At 36.7% G+C, this 12,727-nt stretch overlaps 2 protein-coding genes across 13 annotated transcripts in view; both read right to left on the minus strand.

The window, feature by feature from the left end:
* Nucleotides 1-12,727, minus strand: part of meis1b (Meis homeobox 1 b) — a 605,459-nt gene that overhangs the window by 12,234 nt on the left and 580,498 nt on the right. The gene's annotated exons all lie outside the window — the stretch shown is intronic.
* Nucleotides 2,013-12,727, minus strand: part of abcg2c (ATP-binding cassette, sub-family G (WHITE), member 2c) — a 35,942-nt gene continuing 25,227 nt past the window's right edge. For 8 of the 12 annotated variants that reach the window (XM_073919881.1, XM_073919885.1, XM_005156523.5 and 5 more), the window contains 8 exon segments: nt 11,286-11,461; nt 11,049-11,200; nt 9,059-9,148; nt 8,842-8,966; nt 7,914-8,068; nt 4,114-4,203; nt 2,473-2,525; nt 2,013-2,345 (listed from right to left, as the gene is read on the minus strand). In XM_073919881.1, the coding sequence (XP_073775982.1) occupies nt 2,198-2,345; nt 2,473-2,525; nt 4,114-4,203; nt 7,914-8,068; nt 8,842-8,966; nt 9,059-9,148; nt 11,049-11,200; nt 11,286-11,461 (989 nt within the window). In that variant the 3' untranslated portion in view covers nt 2,013-2,197. 12 annotated transcript variants of the gene reach the window in all.

The following is a 12,727-nucleotide window of genomic DNA, read 5'->3' on the forward strand; positions in this document are numbered from 1 at the left end:
AAAGGTTTGGAACTTTATTTAATTAGGATCAGTTATTGGCGAGCTACATCAAATATTAATTCCTAATCTCATTTAAATGTTTCTATTGTGAAAACTAATTTACTTTGTTCAATGCAACTTAGTCTCAAGCTGTGGTCACACTGCACTTTTCTCCCCATAGACTGCCATTCATACGCACGTGAATGCGTCAGACCAGAAACGCAAGTTCGTGTGTCAAGTTTTGCAGTTTACTACGGTGCAAAGTTCAAGCTTGGTGAACTCTGACCTGCGTAATCGCATCACTTGACTGCATGAGATGTATTGAGGATCAAAACATGACCTCTCTGGACAGAAAGTTCAAATATGGATCAAAGGTTTGATTTTTTTTAAAAAATGTTTAATCCACTTTAATCTTGTCCTTTTTCACAGCGCTGCATGACAGAATTTCAAACGCACAAACTCTAGTGTGACCGCAGCTTTACTCTCTCTGATGGATTGATATGGATAGAGGAACAGATCTAGATAGATGGAGATGTGTTTGGATATGGATAGATGGATGATATAGATATGGATGGATGGGTATATATAAAGATGGATGGATATGGTTATGGATTGATGGAGAGAGTGATGGATAAATATAGATCGATGGAGATAGATGTGGATGGAGGAATAGATAGTGATATATATAGGTGGATCTAGATGGAAGGATAGAGAGAGATAAGTAGATTCATACAGACCAGGGGTCACCAATCTCGGTCCTGGAGGTCCGGTGTCCCTGCAGGGTTTAGCTCCAACTTGCCTCAACACACCTGCCTGGATGTTTCAAGTATACCTAGTAAAACCTTTGATTAGCTTGTTCGGGTGTGTTTGATTAGGGTTGGAGCTAAAATGTGCAGGACACCGGCCCTCCAGGAACAAGTTTGGTGACCCCTGATATAGACGGATATGGGTGATCTAAGGTGACTAGAAACTTCTGGGTCATGTGACTGTGATTTCGAAACACCTCGGTCACGTGACTTTTTGATACGAGACACCCGGGTCACGTGACTAAGGTTATCCGAAACACCTGGGTCATGTGCCTATGGTGATTCGAAACACCTGGGTCATGTGACTGTGATTCGAAACACCCGAGTCACGTGACTAAGGTTATCTAAAACACCCGGATCATGTGCCGATGCTGATTCGAAACACATGGGTCACATTTATGGTGATTCGGAAACACCAAGGTTGTGTGATTAAGGTGATGGGAAACACCCAAGCCCTCTGACACGTGACCTGGGTGTTTCGGATCACCATAGTCAGAGGACTTGGGTGTTTCCGAAGCCCGGGTGTTTCGAAATACCCGGGTCACGTGACTAAGGTTATCCGAAATACCCGGATCACGTGCCAATGCTGATTCGAAACACATGGGTCACCTGCCAATGGTGATTCGGAAACACCAGGGTTACATGATTAAGTTGATGGGAAACACCCAAGTCCTCTGACTATGGTGACCCGAAACACCCGGGTCACCTGCCTATGGTGATTTGGAAACACCAGGGTTATGTGATTAAGGTGATCGGAAACACCCAAGTCCTCTGACTATGTTGATCCAAAACACCCAGGTCACGTGACTGATCTGAAAAAAACCCAGGTCACATGACTGATCTGAAAAAACCCAGGTCACATGACTAAGGTGATTTGTTCAAATAAAAAAAAAACTCCTCGCAGCTCCTGGACTACTCACCGTTGGAAATGAAAGACTTCCGGTCTGTCGCTTGCCGTGTGCAGTGGAAAGGTGGCTCCATCAAGTAGGAAACATCTCTCTCAATCTGCTAATGAAGTATGTCGTTGTACCAGTGAAGCTCCAGGAACATGGTTTGGAATCACTGCACTTTCCACAACCTTGTTTTGTCTCAATCTGAATAAACATGTCATTCTTTTTTCTCCAAGGGAAATCTGATAAAACCTCTACAATAAAGCCAATAGCTCTCCGTCATTCTTAACATCCCACTGCTCTCCATACACGTTAATATTTCTCAAATAAAAGCACATTCAAGGTATAAAATCTTGGTATATTTTAAGCTCAACATATTCCGTTTACAATGTCTGTATAAAAATGAAATGTTCACAAAAGCTTCAAACAGTGGTATATACTTCATGTCACAGGTAGCTTGAGAGGTAATAGACTTATTTTGGTTTAAGAATTTCACATTTAACGCGCAACGGCTGTCCTCGCTCACTTCCAGCGATTGATGCGACACAACTGCACATACGCCAGAATCAGACACACAAACATGATGCCAGCCAGAGCCACCTGATTCTCCCAGAAGCCCCATGCGCTGCGATCTATCTCTTGATGGTCCAGATACATGTCGCCGGTCACCCTAAAGGAGAAAAGCGTAAATTAAAACCCGCTGACCTCTTGCGGCTAACGGCTCTCTTTATTTATTTATTTATTTTACATTTTAGTTTGTGCAGTAGGTGGCGCCACTGAGCTGGAGTCAGTCTTACCTGGTAAGGTTATCAGTGAAGACTTGATCTTTTAGTTCATTGATGGCAAGTGCCTGAATAAAGAGAGAGGTACAGTTTTGGTTGCTGTGAGAAAGCAAATATTGACCGATTTTAAAGGGGCTGTGTTATGCAAAAATCCCTTTTATAAGGGTTTAAACACACTTGTTTGGCAACGGTGTGTGAATACAGCTATGGAGCCAGATTAGTCTCAAAAATAATACATTTACAAACTGAAATTCATACGCAATTCACTTTTACAACATTCAATTTGTAAATTCAAAACAATTCATAAATTCGCAAATCCAGTTTGTAAATTCTAAACACAGTTTGTAAATGCGCAAATCCAATTTGTAGATATTCAAATTTAATTTGTGAATGCTCAAATCCAGTTTGTAAATTCAAAACAAAATTTGTAAATACACAAATCCAATTTGTAAATATGCAAATCTAATTTGTGAATACCCAAATCCAATTTGTAACTACACAAAAACCAAATCAAAAATTCAAAACACTATTTGTCATTGCACAAATTTAATTTGTAAATTAAATTATATAATTTGTAAATTCAAAACAAAATTCATAAATACGCACATCCAATATTTATTTTTGCAAATCCAATTCACGAATACCCAAATCCAATCTGTAAATTAAAAATACAATTTGTAAATATGCAAATCACATTTGTAAATTCCAAACACAATTGGTAAATATACAAAACACAATTTGTAAATGGGCAAATCCAATTCATAAATACACAAATTTAATTTGTAAATTCAAAACATAATTTGTAAATTCAAAACACAATTTGTGAATGTATAATACAATTAATATATTCTAAACACACTTCATAAATACGCAAATTTTATTTGTATGCAAATCGAATTCGTAAATTCAAAACAAAATTCGTAAATATGCAAATCCAATTTTTAAGTATGCAAATCAAATTCATAAATACGCAAATTCAATTCGTAAATTCAAAACACAATAAGTAAACAACACAATTAATAAATTCTAAACACAATTCGTGAATATGCAAATCTAATTCGTAAATTAAAACACAATTTGTAAATTAAAAACACAATTTCCGAATACTTATATTAAATTCGTAAATACGCAAATCCAATTTGTACATTCAAAACACAAATAATAAATAATAAATCCATATTTATGATTTTTACTTAAGAATTCATCAATTTTGTTTTGAATTTACAAACTGAATTTGTGTATTTATGAATTATTTTTTAGAATTTTAGAAGATAATTAACTGATTTATTTAAAAGATAATGAATAAAAATTAATATTTGATTTGAAGTAAATGTGAATTGTGTTGTGCATGTAGGAGTTTTACTTTTGCAAATGTTTAATTCGAGACTGATCTGGCTCCATATACGGCCATCCTATAATAGTAAAAATGTATTTTTTTTTTTTTTTATAAAGCGCACTTAATAAAACAGTCTGTAGAAACACTAAGATTGATATTCTCCCTTTGTACGTGTCATCAGAGGGGGAAAGCCCCGCCCACTAGCAAAGACAGCCCTTAGTAAGAAGCAGCCGTCTGTCATTAGAGTTTTCTTGCCGTAAGCTTGTAAAAACAGCCATAACAGCTCCCAAGTTTAAGAGATTTAAAAAAAGAAATCTTACATTGTAGCCATATCGAAATATACTGGCCCACTTTAGCCATGAGAGCCCACTCAGCATTGAATTCAGGTTGACCAGGAAACCACCAAACACCTGAGGAAAACAGAACAGACAAACAATTAAAAAAAAAAGGGAGATTTACTGTAACATGTCAACATGACGTCCATCTCATGAATGGCCATTTCAAGAGTTCACATTTAGCTGATGATTGATTATAAGCAAGTCCAAACTAGAGGCGTGAAAACACCCTGCTGAGACAGAGCGGTTTCGTGACCCTTTAATAATTTTACTGAAGAATTGAGCAAATGATCCATTTCAGCTTATAAAGAGTAAATAAAAACCCAAGTGTTACTCCATGTTAAAAACAGATGGTTGAAGGCATTATACACATTAATATATGTTTGGAGGGAACAAACCAAATATCAAACATAAACTACATATATTCACTGATTTATTAGAAGAACAATTATTTCTTCAACATTAAACTTTCCACATTGCTGCTTTCAGCCTAGTCACTTCTGACATTTTAGATGTGCTGAATTGAAGCCGCTGCGCAGACCACTGACATATAATATAGAACATTGTCATTATATATAGATCAGCGGCGCAGAGCGATCAGCGAGGGACGAATTAAAAACAGAGCATTGACGCTTCTGCTTCACACAGTGAACATTATTATGCAGTCTGTTTAGATGTGTTAGATCAGGGGTGACCAACCCTGTTTCTGGAGATCTACTGTCCTGCAGATTTCAGTTGCAACCCATATCAAACACACCTGCCTCTAATTATCAAGTGCTGTTCAGGTCCTGATTAATTGGTTCAGGTGTGTTTGATCAGGGTTGGAGCTGAACTGTGGCGGAAGGTAGATCTCCAGGGCCAGTTTTTTCAAAAGTAATCTACTAGGATTTTGGATAAGGGATTGGATCAAATCTTGAAAATGGGTTTTTCAAAAGAAAAAACGGATTACTTAATCGGATTAGATCAAGTAATCTAATCTTGGTTTTGATCTGGATCAAACCTTTAGTTTGGGTTTTTCAGACCTTTTTTGTAGGATTTGGATCACTTTGATCCAAAAAACATGGATTAAACTGATCCCATCAGAAGGGTGGATTTAGTGTGGATTTCATGCCCAAAATGTAATGAAAACTTTAAAAATGTATTAAATAATACTATTTTTGGATCATGCAGTACAGGATATACTATTTATTCATAAGGTTTTAATTTTATTTGTACATCTGTCAGGCTATAGTGATTACTGGCTTTAATGTATTCAGCCTTTCAGTACAGGCCTACAGCAGAAATAGCTTGGCCTCATAAAAATAATCCCCCAAACAGCTGTCAAAATTGACCAAAAACAATACATTTTATTATGTCAATAATTTATATATATACATACATACATATATATATATATATATATATATATATATATATATATATATATATATATATATATATATATATATATATATATATATATATATATATATATATTCACCACAATGGAAAATATTTTTGTTTTTAGAATATTTATTAGTAATGTATGCAATGATTACAGAATAACCAAAAAAAAAAAATGCAAAGAATGTCAATCACTGATTTTTGAAATCACCTTCAACAATTGCAAAGAGACTGAGCAGAAGCAAAGCTTCATCTGGCAGAGAAACAACTGACTCTGACCAAACTGCAGCAAACCAAGGCCAGACTTATAAAGGCTTTGCTCAGACAAGCTGCTCTCTCCACATCAGATGAGGAAGTCTGAACTTATTGTGGAGTTTTTGACATTAAGTCTTTTTTTTTATTTACTTCTATATTTAAACCTTATTGTAAATATCCTCAATGTACAGTGTTTGTGTTGTAGGTCTCAGATGAGCGGACTGCTGAAAGAGGATGGGTGGGGTTTTTATTGTTTTTATTTATTTTAATGTGTGTGTTTTCATTTCGAATAAAAATAAAGTTATATTGACCCCACACTGGCTATTCTACTTGTTGCTCTTTTCATAGGCCTGTCTATCCATCTACATTGTGATTGAGCACTGGTTATTCAGATTTAGGGATCCTGAAAAGTTCCTATCCGGATCAGATTGATCCAATCCAATGTTGCTTTGAAAAACTGGCTCAAAAAGTAAGCTGGATTACGTGATCATGGATTGCAAAAACAGGATTACTAAATCCGGATCAATTTTATCCAGATTAAACCTTTTGAAAAACCGGGCCCAGGAACATTGTTTATCACATGCGCATTCTTCAGATGTTGTCAGAATATTTCATTCATATTACTGTTGAACAAGAAATAAATAAGTTTATAATATTTAAATACCATCAAAAAGTCGATCTTTACAGTTTTATAAGTGTTATTTAAATAGCCTTTATTTAAAAGTTACATGAAAAGGCAATTATCTGTTTAAAAGCCCAAATACAGAAGCAGAATGAGCGCTGTGGAAATAGCAGCCTTTAGATGGCATTTTTCTCTGTTGTAACCATAGACTGTAAAATCTATGGACGTAGTATCCGTGACATCACCTATAGGTTTCTAAAGAGCGCAAAAGAAGCCACAAGTAGGCGCGGCCAACCGTCGCCATTTTGTTCGTGCGTCATCACACTGACGGCGGGATACCAAACAAGGGCAAAGAGGCGGAGAGTGAGCGGAATTACAGACGCATGCTGCATTTTGCTTGGACCTGCAGACACACTTTACTTTGGGAGAACGCTTAATACTTTATCACTTGTCACTCGTTTGTATTCTGACCACTTGTGCTTGGTTGTATACTATATCAATAAAGTGTTTAGTCTTTTAAAAACACTGCTGTAACACATTGAGCCACTAAACATTGTTCTTATGACGTTTTTCAACAGGAGGAAAACGCGAATTACTTCCCAACACTTCAGATACAGTCTGTGTTAGTTAATGTAAGACTATTGATGAAATCCAGCATAACACTGTATGACAACACTTCAGATGACTGTTCTAGAGCCTACAGCTAATCAATTCGTCAGATTCTGGAGTGCATTACAGCTCTAAATATAAATATAAACGATAAATGATCTTAAATAAAACAAATACATGTATAGAGATGGTATATAAGTATATAACTTTACTCACATGGGAAACGGAGGCCACGTGAATGGTTTGTGAGCACAGTTAAGTGCACTCAGCATGCCATGCCATCTAATAATTGTAGGAAACAAGTCCAAAAGGCAGTTGACTGTGTAAAGCCACATAAAACAACACAGAAATACGATAAATATGCCGAGTTCAGTGGCTAATCTGCAGGGTTCAGCTGAGGTGACGTGACGGCGACCAACGAGACCTAGCTGTCACTCAAGTGGCCACGCCCTTAATTATGCAAACTTAATATAACTTAATATAAAGGAAACGGATGAGTTATAAAAAAATTCACCCCCCTCACAGTTGTCATGAAGGGTAATATTAGCTGTATTAACCAAAATCTTTTTTTGTACCAGGCTGTAAACACCTTTTTTTCTGCTGTAAAGTTGGCCATTCTAACAGTGGACTCAATTGAAATTTGCTCTGTTTTGGAGCCAGGAGCGGCCAGGACTAGCGGAATTTCGGATGAATTGCAGTTTTAGTTACTTCCGTATTGGCTTCCTGAGGGAGAGTGTGGCCACCTGTGGCCACGCCCCTTCACTGCACAGGGTGTGGTGAATGCATGTAACCAGAATCCCTTGTGATCTCACTAGCCTGGTATTTTTTTGTATTCCCCAAACTTTGTTCGCTGTAGGCTTTGCTAAGCTAACTCTGTAAAATCTAATGTCTCCTGAAATAAAATCGGTCAACTCACCATCATAAAGACATAAGGCAGTGCAATGAGGATGTTAGCCATGGCGAAGGAGCCCACGCTGGCGCTGACCAGGAAGGCCAAACTCACGGCTGACAGACTGACCATACTCATGGTCACACAGTACAGGAAAAACGCCTCCACTTCCGGCTTCAGGCCTGGACTCAATGAAACGGAATAGTGTTACATGTAATAGTAGTAATAATACATTTCTTACAATTATATAGAGCTTTTCTAGGGAACTCAAAGCGATTTAGGGCCAGTAAAACAATTAGCACCAATGAAACCCAACTGTCAGGGCCGGGGAGGGACTCCTTTTCAGTCCTGGAGTTTCAAGCATTAGAACGGCCCAACTCAGTTCACGACTGACTATATTAAAATAAGGTCATTTAGGGGTTGCCACAGCGGAATGAACCGCCAACTATTCGAGCATATGTTTTACGCAGCAGATGCCCTTCCAGCCACAACCCAGTACTGGGAAAGACTCATGCACTCTGGCATTCACACACACACACACTACTGCCAATTTAGTTGTTCCTCTTCACCTGTACCGCATGTCTTTGGACTGTGGGGGAAACCTGGAGCACCAGGAGGGAACCCACATGAACACGGGAAGAACATGCAAACTCCACACAGAAACATCAACTGGCCCAGCTTGGACTCAAACCAGCGATCTTTTGCTGTGAGGCGATTGTGCTAACCTCTGAGCCACCGTGCTGCCCCCTCTTTGCTATTTTATCTGGAAAACTCCTTTAATTTGCATGACATCATTGTAACTGTGGTCTGTATTCTGCTGTCACAATCATGAACTCCGTCATTATAGTTATTGCGATTATTGTGAACGGGCCTTTAAAATTGAATGCAATGGATTTTAAGACTGTCCCGGAGATACATGCAGCCCAAAATGGTGTCTTTCAGCACCACAACTCACCCATCATGAAGTACGGGATAGCAGAAAAGATGAACACAGGGAGGATGCGGTTTGGAATGAGGTCAGCAAACACTTTGGACAGGAAGTAGGCAGAGGTGCGGTAGAAACCACTGGAGTTCTCATGGCTGAAGGTGAGAGGAACAGGTGAGGATGTTGGAATAAGAGGTGGGAAAAGCTAAAACTTAACTAAACTTCATTTTTAGCATGTTTAACTCACATAAAGAGCTCTCTCTCGCTGACAAACAGCTCCACCGCTGACAGATTCCCAAACACCATGTTGATGACCAGGAAAAAGAAAGCTCCTGTTCTGAAGAGAAATGCAGTCTTATAAGTTTCAGTATGAAAGCTTCAATTGAATCACAGGTGTAGTTTTGTCTGTAAATTATTCATTTATTTAGTATTAAAATATCATAATTTTCTGTACCAATTAGTTTTGGTCCAATTAGAGTATCAAATATAAATCAGGTTTTTTGTTTGTTTGTACAACTCAACAATCATCATTTAATTATTTTACCACACAGCTCTGATCATAAAATGAAGCATTTTGAAATGACCTTACTTGTAAAATACTGTTGGAAATGACAACTGATATGTATATGTATATATATATAAAAATTATTATTATTATTATTATATAATTATAATATAAATTATAATTATATATATGTATATATTATTATTATTATATAATTATTATAATAATAATAATAATTATTATATTTAAATATTTCCCAAATTATGTTAAACAGAGCAAGGGAATTTTCACAGTCTGCCTGATAATATTTTTTTCTTCTGGAGAAAGTCTTATTTGTTTTATTTTGGCTAGAATAAAGGCAGTTTTTTTATTTTTTAAAAATCCATTTTAAGGTAAAAATTATTAGCCCCTTTAAGCTATTTTCTTTTTTCAATAGTCTACAGAACAAACCATCATCATACAATAACTTGCCTAATTACCCTTTCCTGTCAAGTTAACCTTATTAACCTAATTAGGCCTTTAAATGTCACTTTAGGCTGTTTAGAAGTCTTAAAAAATATCCAGTCAAATATTATTTACTGTCATCATGACAAAGATAAAATAAATCCGTTATTAGAAATGAGTTATTAAAACTAGTATGTTTAGAAATGTGAAAAAAATCTTCTCTCCGTTCAACAGAAATAAACGGGGCTAATAATTCAGGGGGCTAAAAATTCTGACTTCAACTGTATATATCTATACTATACATAAATGATATTGGAAAAATCTGACATTGCAATATTTTGTATTTCTGCGATATATATTGCAATATAAATACAATTTCACCAAATTAATTGAATGTTTCTGTTTGGAAAGAATTCATAAATTTTTCGATTGATTTTGTAGGGGAACAAATTGTGCATGAAATGTAATGAACAAATTACAAGCATAGCTAAATGCGAGCAAATATAAATAAAATAAACCGAGATTTATGGTTTTCAGGGTATAGTGAAATCATATTCAGGTGCAGAAATTGACAACAAATCAAACATAAAATAACACTGCAAAGACTTTACTCTTTAAATAGTAATACAATTATTTTCTATTAAAGCTATAAATGGCGTGTGTGAATGATTTAAAACTCTTACAGTGCTTAAAAACTTGTGCAAATGACAAACTCTGTATGTAGTAACTCCACAAATTCTGTATAATTTGAACTGTGACTGTATAATTCCAATAATATATATATATGTGTGTGTGTGTGTGTGTGTGTGTGTGTGTGTGTGTGTGTATACATATATACGTATATATACACACACACACACACACACACACACACACACACACACACACACACACACACACACACACACACACACAAACACAAACACATATATATATATATATATATATATATATATATAAAATATAAGATATATATATATATATATAAAATATTGACCTTAAAATGTTTTTTTTTTTTTAATTAATAACTGACTTTATTCCAGCCGAAATAAAACAAATAAGACTTTCTTCAGAATAAAAAATATTATCAGACATACTGTGAAAATCCCTTGCTTTGTTAAACATAATTTGGGAAATATTAGAAAACTTAAAATAATTCACAGGAGGGCGAATCATTTACACTCCAACTGTATTTACAATGCATACATATAAATACACTCTCAAATTAAAACGAATGTGGACCCAGCGTGGACTATATGTGAACTCTGATTGGGTAGTAACTGCTCACCTGTTCTGCAGAGCCTCAGGTAAAGTGTGCGGGATCTGGTAGTAGATCAATCCCACTAAAATACCGAAGAAAATGTTGAGGAACAGTTGGGCATACGACGTCTGAGGATTCCTTAAGATGTTTCTGATGGTGCGGCCACTCACCAGCAGGAGCTGCAACATGGACATACGCTCATTATAAATGCGCAGAGCTCATCTGCTGATTGGTTAGATAACCTAAACCGTGATTTCTACATACCTGGTAATAGAAAGGTGTGGCGTAACCAATCTTGTCACCTTTAGTGACCTCAGGGTCGAGCCCGTCTGAAATCTCAGTGAGTCTATCTTTTAATTTGGTGAAATACGGGGACTTTCTGTACATGACGGCCAGGGGATTCTCATTGTCCACCATCTCCTCACTGCTGCTGCACTTCTCTACAAACACACCCAACACAGATGGATTGCTGATCACAGAGTGGTCCACAAACAAGAAATACCCATGTAAAGTATAATTATTAAACATTTCCCTCATAAAAATAAAAAAAATCTCCTACCACAGCTATGCTGATGACACTCAGATCTACTTGGCCTTACTGCCTAATGACTACAGCCGCACTGACACCCTCTGCCAATGCACTGATGAAAGGAACAGTTGGATGTGCCAAAACTTTCTTCAGTTAAACAAAGAGAAGACTGAAGCATTTGGGAACAGAGATGAGATTCTCAATGTGATTGTGGCACTAGGGATCAAACAACAAGAACTAAAGTCAAGAATCTTGGTGTGATTGGAGTCAGATCTGAGTTTCAGTAGTCATGTCAAAGCAGTCAGTAAATCAGCATCCTATCATCTCAAAAAATCGCAGAAATTAGATGCTTTGTTTTCAGTGAAGACTTGTTCATGCTTTTATGACCAGCAGGACGGATTACTGTAAAGGACTCCTCACTGGCCTTCCTAAAAAGACAGAATGCTGCTGCCATTCTGACCAGATCCAGGAAATCAGAGCACATCACACCGGTCCTCAGGTCTTTACACTGCCTTCCAGTTACATTTAGTATAGACTTTAAAGTATTACTACTCGTCTATAAATCACTAAATGGTCTAGGACCTTAATACATTAAATATATACTCACTGAATACAAATCTAACAGATCACTCAGATCATTAGGATCAAGTAAATTAGAAATTCCAATCAATCAAAGCATGGTGATGAATCGGCCTTCAGCTACTGCGCCCCTACTGCTCAAGCAGCTTCCTTGCCTAGTTCTGCATGCTAACTGTATGCATAGAAATAACAGTGTAGAGTTAGTGCCATGTTAAAAAATGGGTAACACTTTATCTGATGGTCCACTTGAGTATTAGTAGTAGTGCTGGATATCGAGTTCGATACTTTTTAGGCACCGACTGAATCAGGGCCGGAGTGGGACTCCTTTTCAGCCCTGGAGTTTCAAGCATTAGACCAGCCCACCTCAGTTCACTACTGACCATATTAAAATAAGGTCATTTCCAATTCAGTTTCTAATGACACTATCACGTCTTTTTCAAGAAAACAGCTGCTTTAAAACTTCAAATGTTCAACAACCTTACAGTTTTATAGGTCTCAACAATAAAAATGAAAAAAAAAAAATTACTCTGGTGAGGATCGAACACGGATCGACAATGTCGTAACGCAACGTGCTGACCACTGGATCAAAATGGCGCTG

Source organism: Danio rerio, chromosome 13 (genome assembly GCF_049306965.1).
Source record: "Danio rerio strain Tuebingen ecotype United States chromosome 13, GRCz12tu, whole genome shotgun sequence".
Classification (NCBI taxonomy): Eukaryota; Metazoa; Chordata; class Actinopteri; order Cypriniformes; family Danionidae; genus Danio; species Danio rerio.